The 17,311-nt window shown below is 34.9% G+C and overlaps 1 protein-coding gene across 6 annotated transcripts in view; it reads left to right on the top strand.

Annotated features, from left to right (window-relative positions):
* Nucleotides 1-17,311, top strand: part of GPC5 (glypican 5) — a 1,333,521-nt gene that overhangs the window by 663,152 nt on the left and 653,058 nt on the right. The window contains exon 8 of one of the 6 annotated variants that reach the window (XM_025874497.2): nt 7,500-7,729. The exons of the other annotated variants lie outside the window; for them this stretch is intronic. Within the exon in view, the coding sequence (XP_025730282.2) occupies nt 7,500-7,540 (41 nt within the window). The 3' untranslated portion in view covers nt 7,541-7,729. Of the gene's footprint in view, nt 1-7,499; nt 7,730-17,311 lie in introns of those variants that run through there. 6 annotated transcript variants of the gene reach the window in all.

The following is a 17,311-nucleotide window of genomic DNA, read 5'->3' as shown; positions in this document are numbered from 1 at the left end:
AGGAATCTGTTTAGGAAAGTATCCCTTGTTCCCTTCAACTATAAGTCATTTCTTCTGCTAAAATGCAATGAGCAGAAAGTCATGTCTTGTGTGCCACTTCTCACATTCTATCATATTCTATTATATCATAATTAGTTGTACAAATAATCATTTTCCCTTACTAAATCCTTAATGAATCAATATCACTTTTATTTTCAGTCAATAAATATTTGGAGAAGGCTGAACACAGTATCTCTGGATGCTCTCATACTTGCTGATAAGATTCAGTTTCACTGTGATGAAAGTAATATCTATTTGTGTGTATATGTATAAAATGTGAAATATAAGGGGCACCTGGGTGGCTCAGTCGGTTAAGCAGTTGACTCTTGATTTCAGCTCAGTTCATGATCTCGGGGTCCTAGGATCCAGCCCCACATCAAACTCCACACTAGGCGGGAAGTCGGCTTCAGGATACTCTCTCTCTTTCTGCCCCTCCCCCCTCAAATAAATAAATAAATCTTCAAAAAATAAAATATGAAATATAAAAGCAAGATTTAAGTAACTCATCTATTACTTAATTCATACATTTATCCCTTCATGCATTTATTTAACAATTATCAATTACTTGATTGAGCACTACCCTTGGTTCCAAGAATAAACACAGCAGAGTAAAAAAAAAGTTTCTATTCCTCAAAGAGCTTAAACTACTAGGTAAAAACAAAACAAAACAATAAATAGCAATGCCATAGAATGACAAATGCTATAGCGGACTTACGCACAGAGTATGATAGGAATGGCATGCTGAATAACTTTAAAAAAGGTCCACCTCTGAGTTTTTTTCCTTCATAGACCATTTTATTATATGTTGTAATATTAGTGTTTCTACATTTAATGGCCACCCTATCTGTCTCTGCCGTATCTGCATATATTTCTGCCATCTCTGTCTATACCATAGCCTGCATCTATAAATATATAAAAGCAGCTAACAGAAGACTTGTCGTGTAAATGAAATTCAATAAGTGTTTCCCACTTTTCTGATTCTAGGTAGTTTTGAAATTTAGGAGTAGTTCTAAAAAACTTGAGGAATGTTTGCATAAGAGGATAAGACAGAACTATATGCTTACGTGCTGTAGTCCAGGTATCTAAGAATTAAGCTGCATGTATCTTTCTCATTCTATAATTGCCTTGCACCCTTTTAGAAACCTTCCCTGAACTCTTGGCAGAGAGGCCACTAGATGGGGCTTGTGTGCTTAGTACTTTTGCAAAATATACTTTTAGTTTTTTTAAATTCAGAGAAACTCTTTAACCTATCCTATTCTTTATTGACTGTAACACTGTAAGGAATTCTCATTAGAAATCTTTTTATATTAGCAAGTATGCAACATAACTATGCACTTGCACACATGTAATATTCCTCAAAGCAAAGCAAACAAGTCTCTTTGCAACCAGGCACATTTATGTCTTTAAAGACTCTTTAGAACTCTTATCTCTGTAGATTTCATTACCAAGCTCACAGTTCTTCTCAAGACTGTGTCTCTTCATGTTGTAGAATCTGAGATATTGTACTTCGGAAGCGCTAGTTCTTACTTTTTCAGGCCAGACAAAGGCTTTACCATTCATTACAGTTTGCTCCTTATCTATCGCTAAGGTTAGTTTCCAGAAAGACAGTGGTTCTCAGAATTCAACGTGGGCCAGCATCCCCTGGAGGTCTTGTTACAAGTCAGGTTGCTGGGCTACACTCCCAGAATTTCTGAATCCGTAAGTCTGGGGTGGGACCAATGACTGCGTTTTCAATCACTGCCCAGATATGTTAATCCTGTTGTTCTGGGGACCACACTAAGAACCTCCGTTTCATGCAGAGACTCTCTATGGATAAAGTGCATAACATTCATGATCTGGCCGTCCTGTCTCAGGACAGCTTCGTGTCACCCTGCGATATTCATCGCCCTGTAACATTCATCTCTCCAGACACCGAGACCTAGATAAAGATGAGAAATAATAGGTGTTCTTTTCATTGCATTTATGCTCTAACCACCAGGCAGCCAGTTTCCTATCTTAGGTAAGTCTCAGCTTCATCACCAACCGAGGGGGTACTTCTTTCACTGCTCTATAGCTTTTAGCAACCAATAACGAACACTCGAATTTTTTTTTTTTTTTTTTTTTTTATGAGAAGGTTTACCCAAGACACCTGGTCTGTGGATTCTGATTTTCCCTTGGCTCACTGACTTTTGGACTTCTGAGGCTTTCCATTTTTCTCTGTCTCACCCCCACCTCCCCAGGCTCCCCCATTCTAGCCCCCATCTTTCCAACCTCCCTCCCAAATGCCCAGAGCCCGTCTTTCCACAGCCTCATCTCAGCCCTAGGTTACTGATCCCCCACATACTACCTACCACGCATGATTATATCTCCACTTTACCTTTACTGGAGACCTAGTTATGCACTAGTTCATGTTTTAGATCTAGAAGCAGGTTGCTCAATTCTACATCCATTTATTTCTGATCATCCATCCCTTCATCAGTTATTAACTACCGATGATTCCAGACTCTGCTTCGTCCAGCCATTTTGGCTACAGTGGTAAACTAGTAAGGCGCAACCTCCATCTCTTGAGACCTCCATCACTGTTTTGATGGCTCTGTCTCCTTTGGATTTCGAATACCTCTTATGACCAGCTTCTTTTCCTTCTCAGTTAATGTCTTGGCTTACAGACTCCTGGCTTTTGTCTGGCACCTCAAGCTTCTATCTTTGCTTGTTTCTAGACTTTTAAGTCAGCATTGCCTCTGCCAACCTGAGCACGTTCTTCTTACCTGGTTTTCATCCTTCCTGCTGAGCTTTGGCACCTATCATGATCATGCCTTAAAATATGTGGTTTGTATCTTCAGTGGTATTTTAGCATACCCCATCTCATTTGGTTTGTCACTTCAAATGATTAGCTAATCTTAATGGAAAGCCAAACTTCAAACATGTTACCTTTATATAATGTTTATATTCTTATAATTTCATTAATTCCTTAAATCTTAGCTTATTAAAGCTATTTTGTTGTACCCTTTTTATACTGTCATCCTGTAAAACCTCTCCCCTTGTGCTAATAACAGAATGAGCTGCTAGCATGTTCTGGTCTCCACCATTACATTTTATGGAGACATACTCAAATTACCATTAATTTATTTAGATCAGATATGCACAGTCTTTGATCAAAATGATCCCTTGCAGGGCAGAAGCATCCACATTTGCCAGCAAAATCACTTTTACTTCACACTCTCTTTCTCCTATTCTTTTCATGAGCTCCATATGACAGCTCTGAACACAGCCCTGAACTCAGCCTCCTGGTTTATACTCTACTCCCTTGAAAAGACTCATCACAACATCCAAGTCCACAGCACCGTTTAGTTTCAGTGAATTACAAAGCTCAACAAACATTTGCTTCAAAACACCATAGCTCCCCCCCTCATTTTTCTCATTTTGCTAATGAGGGGGGGAAGGGTTGGGAATGGCCCACGGAAGTTCAAGCCACTGATGGACATTTTTGGAGGCCTGGAGCTGAGAGGGTTAAGCTATCCCAGCACAGAGAATTTTTACCAAGATCATAACCTAATTATATTTGTGACCCAAGTTCGGCTCAGTTTTTTTCGGTAGGAACAAAGTGAAGCCTATCATGAGTACTAAGGGTAATAGAAACAATTGCTTCAGTGAGCCTAAAACTGTCCAACAGACGCGTCAGAACAGATGGCTCTGCATTTATTCCAGTCTAGGGATTCAAACTGGCAGTAGTCAAACAAAAATCCTGAAAAGCATGTCAGCAGTTGTGGAAAGAGTTTTCTTTATTTAAAAAGTTGTTCATAGCCTTCCATTGAGATTGCGTATTAAACTGGAGGTATTTTCCACTTTAATTTACCTCTTAGTGGTTGAATTTGTGGCCTACAATTTATTACATGTATTTGTATATTTATTATATATAGATTTTGTGGACCACAAGTTCAATACATTACATATATATGTATATATATACACACACACACACACACACACACACACACACACACACACACCACATACACACACGGACACATATACATAACATATATATAAATGAATACTGGTAATATAGTAGTTTGTGATATATAGTATTGGTAATTTATGATGAATACATAGTATTCTCTTTATATATATATGTGTGCATTATGTATATGTCAAGTAGTCTTTGAAATGTGTTAATACTGTATATCAACAGTAGCTAATTCCTGAACTAATATGAGCTAATTTGCATTTTGGGTCTGTACTGCTACTAGTATAAGAATTTCAAGTTTTCTTTTAAACAAACTAATTTATTCTATCTTTAAGAAAGTGTTCTACCACAGACTACTTGAACTTTAAATTAAGCCCAAAATGTATTCTAGTTAAATGACTACACTTGTTGATGAATGTCTTTTTATCCTTATATAGTGAGTAATTAATAGTTTCTCTAGAAGTAAAATGAGACAGATTTGGCATTTGGGGGCCAAATTTCTAATCTAGCTCTGGAGAAAAAGAAAAGCATCTACATATGACCCATCATTTAAAAAAAATAATAAAAAAAAAGGAAAAAAGGATAATACCTTGGTTTTCTATTGGAACTGTTTCCAAATGAGTTTGGCTCATCTTTGGCTCAAATAGATTTTTCCTACCATCAGGTAATGTTGACAGATCTCGTATCCAAGAGATAAATATTCAGAGCCTAGAATTCTTTTCTTCAGATTGATTATATGCTCTTAAAGATTTGACTCTGATGATTTATGTGATCATAGTACTTTTTATTCTGGCCTTTGGGAAGATTGAATTTTTATAGCGAATTAATATGTGTACAGATTAAACAAACAAATGTTAAAGTTGGAAACCTTAAAGGGAAAATGGAAAAGTATAAGTGAATTTGGCTAAATTTTAGATGGGGAAAGATATTACAAGACTAAATTTAAACAAAATTCTATCCATATATTTTATTACAGTTTTTAGTGTGGAGAAACAAATTTTAAGTATGGCCTTTATTTGAATCATAGGCCAGGTTTTTACTGATTCCATATTCTTTCAGTTGAGGTCACCTAAACTGCTCTAACTAATATGCCCAAGTGTATATCCTGTCTTAGAGCTTATTTTTCAGTGTCCAAGGCAAGTCTTCATAATTAGCTGTTAGCGTTTCTCCACGTGGTGACTCAGGGCACCCTGCTTATGTATGAAAACAAGAGGTTTGGTTGAGAAAGCCCCACAGTAAACCTGATCTTTGCAGCAAGGTTAAATCTCTTTTGATTAATACTAACAACTAAATTGGCTGTTTTTTGGTCTCATCTTCAACTGTTAGGTTGTAGCACAGGAAATTAACTACACTATAAAATTATATTTTAAGACATGGGAAAATAATAATTAGTAAAACTAAAAAAAAAGTAAAGCTATTGCATCAATAATTTGAGTCTAATTTTCTCTTTGTGTATGTGTGTGTATTTATACAAAGAATAGAAGTAAGTTCACGAAATATTACCAGTGGTTATCTTTTAGGTATTATGATTACAAATGATTTTAATTTTCTTATCTCTACTTTCTAATTGTTCACAATGAACAGGCATTTCTTTTATAATGAGAAAAAAAGTACATGTAAAGTACTATCTTCCTTCAGCTACTAAAGCTATGTATGAATTGTCTTGTTAAACTCCAGACCTATCTGAACATCACTTGTCAAAAACAGTTCATCTCTGCTTGCTACAGATAGCCTGGCTGTGTGCTTCTACTCTGTGCCAATAGTTCACAATAACTAATTAAGCTTTTAACGTTTTACTAAGTAATCCTGGTTAGAGGGGAAAAAAGTTAAAAGTAGTGACAAGATACAACTGAAATGAACTTTTAAAAAAAATGTTAATAATAAGACCCACAGCACATAATTTCTTGTTACTGAGTAAACTAAACTTAGACCAAGTACCACAGCTTTTAATTTATTCTTAGAAAGTATTTTGTGTTTGGGGAAAGTCTAACTAATGAATGAATTCAATCAAGCAAACAATAAATAAATACAGTTTCCCTCTTGATGTGCTAGATAATTAATGCTTTTGAATACATGGATCATTGCTATGTGCTATGCTGAGTGCTACAAAAGATTTTTTTCTTATAATAGTGCAGTTTTGCTGGAGTAACTTTTTAAAGTATTAATGTGTAAAATTTATATGTGTAGCTTATGTAAGTGATGAGAAAATGTATAGTACCAGGATTTTAAAGGTAGACCTTTTTTATTTTTTATTTTTATGAAGCCCTAAGAATTACTTATCCAGGAAAATACAACAAATAGATGACTTAGCAGAGGTAGGAGGTCAGATTCCCTGATTCATTCCAAAGCTTGATGCTTTATATTTGTATCCCATTGTTTCTCCAAAATGTAAAATTATGCTATGTGAATATAGAGGAAGGCAAAATGATGAAAATGAACTTGAGATGGGTCATATAGAGTCAATGGATTAAATTAAAATAGAAAGATGTTATCCTACCTTAAGCATGATGTGCAATAAGAGCTTAGAATACTTGGGGAACAGTGAATATTTGAGGTAGATTTGTACTGAGAATCAAGGGGTAGAATTACAGTTATCAAGAGAAATTCGTGCTTGTGAAGAATCTGAGTGTCGAGAACTGGGTTGAGAAATAGGCTTTTTTCTTCATAGTCATTTAACATTTCAGGCATTTTGTTGCAGAAAGGTTCAGGGGATGAATAATCCAAAAGAATAGGGAAATTCAAAAATGATCATTTTGAAGTATGCTATATAATTAATTTGGAAAGAGGTTTACCTTAAGTATAACTTCCTTATATCTATATTGTAATGGTTCTATACATACTTCAAAGGCAATGGAAGAATATAACTCAGCCAGGAATGTAGGTGTGGCCCAGATGCAGCCAAACTGAAAAACTTACTGCATTTGTCTAAAAATTAGATCAGTGAGGGCGCCTGGGTGGCTCAGTTGGTTCAGCGACTGCCTTCGGCTCAGGTCATGATCCCGGAGTCCCGGGATCGAGTCCCACATCGGGCTCCCTGCTCAGCGGGGAGTCTGCTTCTCCCTCTGACCTTCCCCCCTCTCATGCTCTCTCTCTCTCTCTCTCTCATTCTCTCTCTCAAATAAATAAATAAATAAATAAATAAAATCTTTAAAAAAAATAAAAAATAAAAATTAGATCAGTGATTTTCAAAAGAATGTTCAAAATAGAATCCATTGTTTTCAAACAATAAAGAATAACCCCAATTCTTAAACTGAAAAATAAATGTTTTATTAATATAAATTGAATTACTAAATTCAATGTTAATATTTACTTATAAAGTCATCTGATGAGCATAATGAATTGATTTAAGTGAACACAAAAGTTTAAGATTATATGTAATGCCAATGTTGTACTTAATGTATATTTTTAATTAATAAAATAGTCATAATTTTGGGGGGTTCCCTGTATTAAGAAAATCATGATTATCATCCATAATTGCAAATGGTAAACATTTTAACATTTACTTTTGTGCCCTCAGGGTACTCATCATTGAAGCAAAGATGTCAGGAGAAAATATAATTTCAATCTAAAACGTACATTCCTGGGAAAAGTAGTTAATGTGTTAATGTTTGTTTTATGTTACATATAAGTGTATTTTGTTTTTATTACAGTTTTAATGTAGGTAAAATTGTTTATTGAACAGAGTGTCATTGGCACAGTGTAAGCAAATATCAACTTTGTTCTTACTACTTATTAAACTCACTTTGTGAACATGTTTTTCACCATAACCTTTCCAGACACATTTAAAAAATAAGCAAGTTGTGTTTTATTTTGATCTTAAATTCTAGTCCAGCCTAATAATCAGTAACTCTTGACCAGTTTGGTAATCAAAACTTAAACTCTCATCCCGTGTAAGCTTCTGTCTCCCTGCATGAGCCTGACCCAAACTTGGAAGCCTAGGGTGGGATAAGAGAGTATAAAGTCAGCTTCTCTTTTTTGCTTAGTTCCATCCACCTTGTCTTCCACTCCCTTGCAAATATTCTGGCTCTTTCCCAGAGTGGGAGCAGAAAGTAGATCAGTGATAGGTTATCAGCTGGGGACAGGTCTTCCAGTACAGCAGAATTCCTTTGCATAGAGACCTTTTGCCCTCCCTGGAAATTCCCAAACACTCCCAAAAGAAGCTTTCCTTCTCCCTTGAACTAAGCAGTGCTTCCTTTCTGCAGACTACATATATGGTTGTCTTGGCTTCTGATCCAATATCCTGCTCTCTCCAAGTGTAAGCAAGATCTCTTGCATGGGATCCCTTTATAGGCAGACTCCAAACCTCCTTTCTGTAGGGTCCACATCTAATTTTGGAAAACACATGTTTTTGTTGACCATTGTTGGAAGTGCACTAAGTTTCCAATCAGCCCATTTTACCTTTTCTAGACAGATTGAAGAAGCTTCTATTTACTCTAACCCTCTGTTGTCCAATATAGCAGTCACTAGCCATATCCTATTGAGCACCTCAAATGTAGCTAGTCTAAATTGAGAAAGTCTACAGGTGTAAAATACACATCAGATTGTATAAACTTCTAATGGAAAAATAATGTAAAACACCTCATTAATAATTATTACATGTTAAAATGGCAATATTTTTAATATATTGGGTAAAAAAAAAATTCACCTGTTTATTTTATTTTAAATTGACTACATTTCACTACAGAAAATTGTAAATTACATAGTGGTTTGCATTATATTTCTATTGTACAGCTCTCTACCCTTTAGACATCTCAGGTGTCGATAAAGTACTTACTCCTAGGTCCCTCAAGCTCTGTACTTTATAAACAGACCTGTTGCCATATGTTTGGCTTATTTCTATTAGAGTTGTTAGGAGCACACATAGCAACTCTCCCCAAAATTTTCTCCTTCTTAACCTCTTTGATTTCATATGAAGTGGACTCAGATTTATAGTCACTTATTACATCTTGCAGGAGGTTAGGCACCTCAAGGAAGAATATGAGAGGATTTGACAATGCTGTTCTTGACTCTAAGGCCTGACAGCTCTCTCTCTCTCTTTTTTTTTAAAGATTTTATTTATTTATTTGAGAGAGAAAGAGAATGAGAGATAGAAAGCACGAGAGGGAAGAGGGTCAGAGGGAGAAGCAGACTCCCTGCCGAGCAGGAAGCCCGATGTGGGACTCGATCCCAGGACTCCAGGATCATGACCTGAGCCGAAGGCAGTCGCTTAACCAACTGAGCCACCCAGGCGCCCCCTGACAGCTCTCTCTTTGCAATTTGAAACTTAGAAGCAGAAAATGCACAACACCAAAGACAGCATTCCATCCTTTGGGAACATTTGGGCCATTTTTCCCTGGGCTGGATTCTGGTCTAACCTGTCCTCTTTCTGTGAAATTAGGTGTATCTTTCTTTCTCTAGACATCATTTACTTCTCTATAACATGAGAAGTTTGTCTTTAGAATCTTCTTTCTTCCATTTTTTAATGTTTAAAATGTAAACTATGGAATATTTCAAACACACACAAAACACAGAAAATAATTTAATACCCAGAACTGAGGTAAACAGAGGTGTTTTGTTTGTTTATTTGCTTGTTTTCTCCCAATGTTGCTTTCTTTCTCTCTGGCTTTCAAAGAAATAAAATTGGCACATACAGCTAAAGCTCTACTTCTGATCACTTGTGTCCTTAATTCTTGTAGAAGTAGCCTCCAAACTTGAGGGGTTGTAGATCATTCCCAGGATATTGATGTTTTGACTACATAAAACCAAAATATGAATAAACCATGCCAAATACATAAACTTAATTTTGTTTCAATATTTACATATTGTTATCATTACTTATATTTTTTGCAGCAGCACTGTTTTTTTGTTATTCATGTCAGTATATAGGATCACTTATTTCAGCTTCTCTGTAGTATTAAAAGGTTCAAATAAACCATGTTTTCCTTTCCCATTCCTCCCATATTTTTCCTTTTATAAATAACTCACTGAGCTTTGAACCCATTCCTTTTAGGAGGTATGTCATAATAAGTTTAAGGTAGATGATAGAAAGTATAATTTTCTTTACTGTGTATTTCTTAATTACCCTCCAGAGAGCTTGTGCTGATTTATACTTCTACCAGGAGCAGATCTTTGCATATCTTTGCCCTTATTTGATATCATCATAATTAATTGTTGCTGAAATGGATTAAAGTGGATTAAAACAGATTTAAGAAATCTCATTTTTATTTTAGTTTGCATCTTTCAAAGTAATATTGAAGTTGAGCATCTTCTCATTAGTTTATTCATGTTTTGTTGCCTGTTAGGTGCCTATGTATTTTTCATTTTTTCTATTAATTTTCATAACTCACTGTACATTATGGATATTATTCCTTTGTGAATTGTATGGTTTGACTATATTTACTTCCCATCAGGGGCATATCTTTTTATCTTTTTTGGACAAGAGTGTTTTTTTAGGCAGAGATTTTTAGTTTAAGTGAGTTTAACTTTATTAATAATTTCCTCCATGGCATATAAATATATATATATACACACACACACATACATATATATATACACACACACATATATGTATCATATATAAATGTTTGGCTTAAATATATACATATATAATAATACTTAAGAAATATTTCTTATTCTGCTGTCATAAAGATGTTTTTCTATATTTTATTAATTTTTCCTAAAAAATGTTTTTTAATCTTTCAACTAATCAGAATTAATGTATTTGGCTATTACTAGATAGAGTTCCAATTTTTTTCTTTTTCCATATAGATATTCACAGTCTTGGCACCATTCATAAATTAATCTGTTATTTTCTTTCAGACTTATAGTGTTTCATTTGTTAAATAGTAGTCCCATATAAGTGAATGTTTCTCTTTAGTCTAACCATTAACCTTGTACTAATGTCATTCTGATTTAATTATTATAGTGCTTTAAAAATGATATTATAATAGAGTTTATCCTCTATTCATATTTTTTAAATATTATTGTCAATTTTGGATAACATATATGAATTTTAAGATTAAAATCTGTGAAAACACTCTCAGAAACTTTATTTCTATTGCAATGAATTTGCAGATTAATTGAGAAGTGATACCCTCCTTATCATATTAGTTCAACATAAATGTGATGTATTTCTCCACTTAGGTCTAATTTTATCATTTTCAATGAAGTTTATGATATTCTTTATAAATGTCAGGGACATTCTTTTCTATTTATTTGTAAATCCCTTATGATTTTAGTCACCATGATGTGTCAGTTTTTAAAAATAACATGATACAATCTGTGTAATTTCCTCATATATATCACTCAGTTTACTAATTTTCTCTTTGACCTTGTCTAATACAGTGTTTTAATCCAACCTCTGACAATATTAGTTTAAATCATATTTTTAAAGTAATTTATAAAACTTCAATCTTAATCATTGTAAACAAAACTGTTTATATTTTCTATCACATTTTCACTCTATTATCTCAAATTTGTGTGGCTCTCATCTTGTTTCTTATTTTGTGTGCTGTTTGGGTTTGTGGTGTATTATTTTTATTGCAAACTTATCTTTGTTTTGTTTTATTGGGATTGCCTTTAGTATAAGACAGTGTATAACGATTATGTTAGCTTATTTCAGAACTCCATGGGAAACCTCTCATTTTGTTACATATATCCATGTGGTATAAATTTGAACATCAAAATTGCAAAAGCTGGTGGCATCACAATTCCAGACTTCAAGCTCTATTACAAAGCTGTAATCGTTAAGACAGTATGGTACTGGCACAAAAACAGACCCATAAATCAATGGAACAGAATAGAGAGCCCAGAAATGGACCCTCAACTCTATGGTCAACTAATCTTTGACAAAGCAGGAAAGAATGTCCAATGGAAAAAAGACAGAGACTATGGACTCTGAGAAAGAAACTGAGGGTTCTAGAGGGGAGGGGGCTGGGGGGATGGGTTAGCCTGGTGATGGGTATTAAAGAGGGCACGTACTGAATGGAGCACTGGGTGTTATATGCAAACAATGAATCATGGAACACTACATCAAAAACTAATGATGTAATGTATGGTGGTTAACATAACAAAATAAAATAAAAAAGAATAAAAAAAAGTCTCTTCAACAAATGGTGTTGGGAAAATTGGACAGCCACATGCAGAAGAATGAAACTGGACCATTTCCTTACACCATACACAAAAATAGACTCAAAATGGTTTGAAGACCTAAATGTGAGACAGGAGTCCATCAAAATCCTAGAGGAGAACACAGGCAGCAACCTCTTCCACCTCAGCCACAGCAACTTCTTCCTAGAAACATTGCCAAAGGCAAGGGAAGCAAGGGCAAAAATGAACTATTGGGACTTCATCAAGATAAAAAGCTTTTGCACAGCAAAAGAAACAGTCAACAAAACCAAAAGACAACCAACAGAATGGGAGAAGATATTTGCAAATGACATATCACATAAAGGGCTAGTATCCAAAATCTATAAAGAACTTATCAAACTCAACACCCAAAGAACAAATGATCCAATCAAGAAATGGGCAGAAGACATGAACAGACATTTTTCCAAAGAAGACATCCAAATGGCCAACAGACATGAAAAAGTGCTCCACATCTCTCGGAATCAGGGAAATCCAAATCAAAACTTCAGTGAGATACCACCTCACACCAGTCAGAACGGCTAAAATTAACAAGTCAGGAAACAACAGATGTTGGTGGGGATGCGGAGAAGGGGAACCCTCCTACACTGTTGGTGGGAACGCAAGCTGGTGCGTCTGGAGGTTCTTCAAAAAATTGAAAATAGAGCTACCATACAGCCCAGCAATTGCCCTACTGGGTATTTACCCCAAAGATACAAATGTAGTGATCCGAAGGGGTACGTGCACCCCGATGTTTATAGCAGCAATGTCCACAATAGCCAAACTATGGAAAGAGCCAAAATGTCCATCGACAGATGAATGGATAAAGAAGATGTGGTATCTATATACAATGGAATATTATGCAGCCATCAAAAGGAATGAAATCTTGCCATTTGCAATGATGTGGATGGAGCTGGAGGGTATTATGCCAAGCGAAATAAGTCAATCAAAGAAAGACATGTATCATATGATCTCACTGATATGAGGAATTCTTAATCTCAGGAAAAAAAGGGGGGGTTGGGGGGGGGGGGGGGGGGGGGGGGGGAGGGGGTGGCTGGGTGACAGACATTGGGGAGGGTATGTGCTATGGTGAGCACTGGGAATTGTGCAAGACTGTTGAATCACAGACCTGTAGCTCTGAAACAAATAATACATTATATTTAAAAAAAAAAAAGATAGTAGGAAGGGGGGGAAATTGGAGGGGGAGACGAACCATGAGAGACTGTGGACTCTGAGAAACAAACTGAGGGTTCTAGAGGGGAGGGAGTGGGGGGATGGGTTGGCCTGGTGATGGGTATTAAAGAGGGCACGTTCTGCGTGGAGCACTGGGTGTTAGATGCAAACAAAGAATCATGGAACACTGCATCAAAAACTAATGATGTAATGTATAGTGATTAACATAATATAATAAAATTTTAAAAATTGCATTAGTTGAATACTTAAGCTCCTTTAAAATCTCAGGAAAAAAATGACTTTTTCCAGAGCCCAGGAGAATACAACATTTTTAAAATTTTTTCATGAGCCACTGGGTAGACATTTTAAAGACCAGTCTTTGCAAATACAGCCCCCTGAGGGTCCTAACTTTGTGGAATGCTCTCATTTTCCACATTTTGCTTTATCCTCAGATCTGAAGCTTTAGCATCTGCCTTTGCATTAAAATTGAGCCTTTAAATAACGAAGAGCTATCCTCCACCCTTATCTTCACCAACCAAGGCAGCCCCAGTGATAGAGTGAACATTTGTCATCCCAGATTTAAATTCCTTCTTCTTTTAGGAAAACTAAGGATTCTTTTTGTTGTTGTTGTTGTTGTTGTTGTTGTTGTTGAAAACTCAGCTATGCATTTAAAAGAGTTTTTGTTTTATTTTTATTAAACATATTTAGATATGTATTGTAGGAGAGCTTACCTCACCTTAATCTATTGTATTATTACAAGAGGGTGTCTGATTTCTAAGGTGCCTTCCAATTCTAAAAGTTGATATCTTCATTTATTCTCTTCCTGATAATTAATGAGAAACTTAACACACAATGATTTTAATACAATGAAACAAAGACTACCAGAGCTAAACAAGAAATGTACAAAGCCGAGTCTCTTAACGTGCCTGGCGAGTCTCTTAATGTGCCTGGCGAGGGAATACACCAATGAAGAAATTCACTGAGTAATTTGCTGATGGGGAAAAATCAGGGATTTTTAAATGCAAGAGAAAAGGAGTTCATGGTGATTTTGTAAATTAAGTATTGGAGACTTGCAGTACGATCTATGAGTTCATAGATCTGTAACACTGTTGGTTATATCAGGTCCCATTGTTCATTCGTTGGAAAACAATCCTTAGTTTGATATAACAAGTATCTGAAAGGATAGGTTCACTCAATGTTCAGGAACATTTATCAGCTTCACTTGTCCAGAGCTGGTGGGCTAAAACACAATATTTGATTTTGTTATCCCCTTAGTAAGCGTGTGGAAATTTTTCCTTTTAAGTTGGTAATATGCATAAAAGTGAACACAATGATTTTGATCCCCAAGGTGGTGTGGGGTTAGGTATCAACTACCTGATCTCTAGCTTAAAATAATTAGTATCAATTCTCTTAAACGTAGTAAGATATATTTTCACAGTCTTGTGAACTACTAGGGGCAATGCCTCAGTTCTCCAGAGAAAGAAATAAAATGGTCATCCTGTTGATAAAAACCATATTTAGAGAGTTTTCAAAAGCAAATGCCAGTTTTCACCCCAATAATAAGAAATGTGTTATTTTTCAACTTCACAGAGCTGGGGCTCGTTAGACCTAGGTGCGTTTATCAAAATGGCAAATGATCTGATGATTTTGGTTTATTTTTATTCTTTTTTATTTTATTATGTTATGCTAATCACCATACATTACATCATTAGTTTTTGATGTACTATTTTGGTTTAATAAAATAAATTTAACTTCAGTAAAACAAAACATAAATAGTATAACTCCAAGTTAAATTGACATTTTAAAGTTGACAAATTGTTCTGTATTACTGCCAATTAGCTTATACTACTGTGTTGTAACCAGATTAGGATATGCTCATTGATTACCCATGTAAATAGTTTAATACAAATGGTAAGATGCAAATATTATTAGGTTCTCAATGAACTTTGGAAAGGAATAAGTAAAGCAAGCATTGTCTTATTTTTACTTCATGATGATATTTTTCAGCTCAAAATATATGAATACTGAATGCTAGTCGTGATTCAATTAAGGAGAAATATTCAGAGAGAAAATATAATAACAGAGCTTTGAGCAGTAATGAAATATTAACTTAAGGTTAAATGTAAGCAGTATAATCAGATACTACTTAAAAATTAATGTAAAATAGAGGGCTCAAAGGAAGCTATATTTCAAAAAATGCCAGATCCTAACAGAGTTGCTTTTGAAGATAATATAGCCAGAAAATTGACCTTTAAAGGAAAATCATTCTGGTAGCAATTATCTTCTAAATTTTTTATAGATATTTTATAGTTTCTAATCATTTTAAATCAAGACATTGTGAGTGTGGATCCCTAATAAGTATTTTGATAATTTTGGCATCAAAGCTGTGAAATTTGGTGAAGAACCAATTCAAAGAATATTGTCATTACCATTGCATATAGTATAATACCCTGGGATTTCTGAGGAAAACCTGAGTTAAATTCAAGTGAAAACTTTATCAATCTATCTAGACCTTTTAGTAGCCATCATATATACCTATATAATACGTTATGTATAACATATATGTAAAATGAATAAATTTTATGGAAATACATGTTATACAATATACAGTTTTCTATAATCACATACAGTATATTTGCTAAGAGTTAATTGGTTGAATATTTTTGGTATGAGGAAGTAAACATGAATGCTGGGGAAAACTTAAGCAAATTAAACCTTTGGGCTCTTAGTGGAAAACATTTTTGGATATTCAGTGAATTGAAGGAAGTGCTTATAGAAAACTCATTAAAATCCTAATTGTTCTGGGTTTGAATTCTGACTCATCACCACTCACTGAATCATCTAGGACAGGAAACTTGTCCAGTTTGAATCTCAATTCCCTCGTCTAGAATAAAATGCTTCATTGGTTGTTATGAAAATTAAATGAAGTAATGTATACATTAAGCATATTTCAATGGAAAATCCTCATGTACATATTATATAAACATGAACTTCCAAAACTGTTCACTCAGTATGTATGCAAACTCTCCATGTAACCTGTATTATTTTAAATGAAGAAATCACCACCCCAATTTAAAGCAACACATTCAACCTTATTTTTTTTTTTAAAGATTTTATTTATTTATTTGACAGAGAGCGAGAGCAGGACCACAAGCAGGGGTAGTGGGAGAGGGAGAAGCAGGCCTCCCGCTGAGCAGGGAGCCCAACGGGGGGTTCAATCCCAGGACTCTGGGATCATGACCTGAGCTGAAGGCAGGCACTTAACAACTGAGCCATCGAGGCGCCCTTAAGCACATGCAACTCTAAAATGTAATGCAGTAGGCGCTAATGTTTGTTACATCTTGAAAGTTATATTCCTTTGTCTCATACGTTTTTAAAAACAAATTACTCATTTGCTATCTTTTAACATAGGAAATCGCTAAGGCTTGTTGAGTTTGACATAGTGATTGTTTCCTATTAAAAAAAAAAAAACCTCAGAAATATTTTAAGGTAACTATACATCAAACCATGTTCGCAGGGGACTAAATTTCAACCCACTGTGCCATTATAATAAAGAAGTATACATGCTTAAGAATACCGTTTCTTTACCTTACTATATACATTTCCACAATTGGATTCCAACAGTCCAGGAAATTCTCTAGACAGAGAAAAGCGATCCCCCTCTCTACCAGAAGGTGGCACTGCACTCCTCATTGATGAGATTCTGAGGCGGGTGCAGTGAAGAGATTATTCTCCATTTAAGGAAGATGCTAGGTTTTAGAACATTTTATTTGACATAATGAGACGCATGTGATTAATTTCCTAAAGAATAATTTTACTTTTCTCTTTTTGGGGAAAAGATGTGCACATTAAGTAAAAATGAACAGCTGTTGAGAATAAAAGGAAAATGCTTCATTTAGAATCTATTAATTTCTATCATCATTGTTCAGTACAATATTCTCAGGCTTAATTACTCATACAAAGAACATTATGACTGAATGCGAAATAAAGTCTTCTTTACTCCCCTCAAGATTTTTTTCTTCTTCTAACCACAAATTGTGTGGCTGACTTTTT

Source organism: Callorhinus ursinus, unplaced genomic scaffold (genome assembly GCF_003265705.2).
Source record: "Callorhinus ursinus isolate GAN/ISIS: 27379988/994484 unplaced genomic scaffold, GSC_fseal_2.0 scaffold7, whole genome shotgun sequence".
Lineage (NCBI taxonomy): Eukaryota > Metazoa > Chordata > Mammalia > Carnivora > Otariidae > Callorhinus > Callorhinus ursinus.
This window is presented reverse-complemented; position numbering and strand designations above follow the sequence as displayed.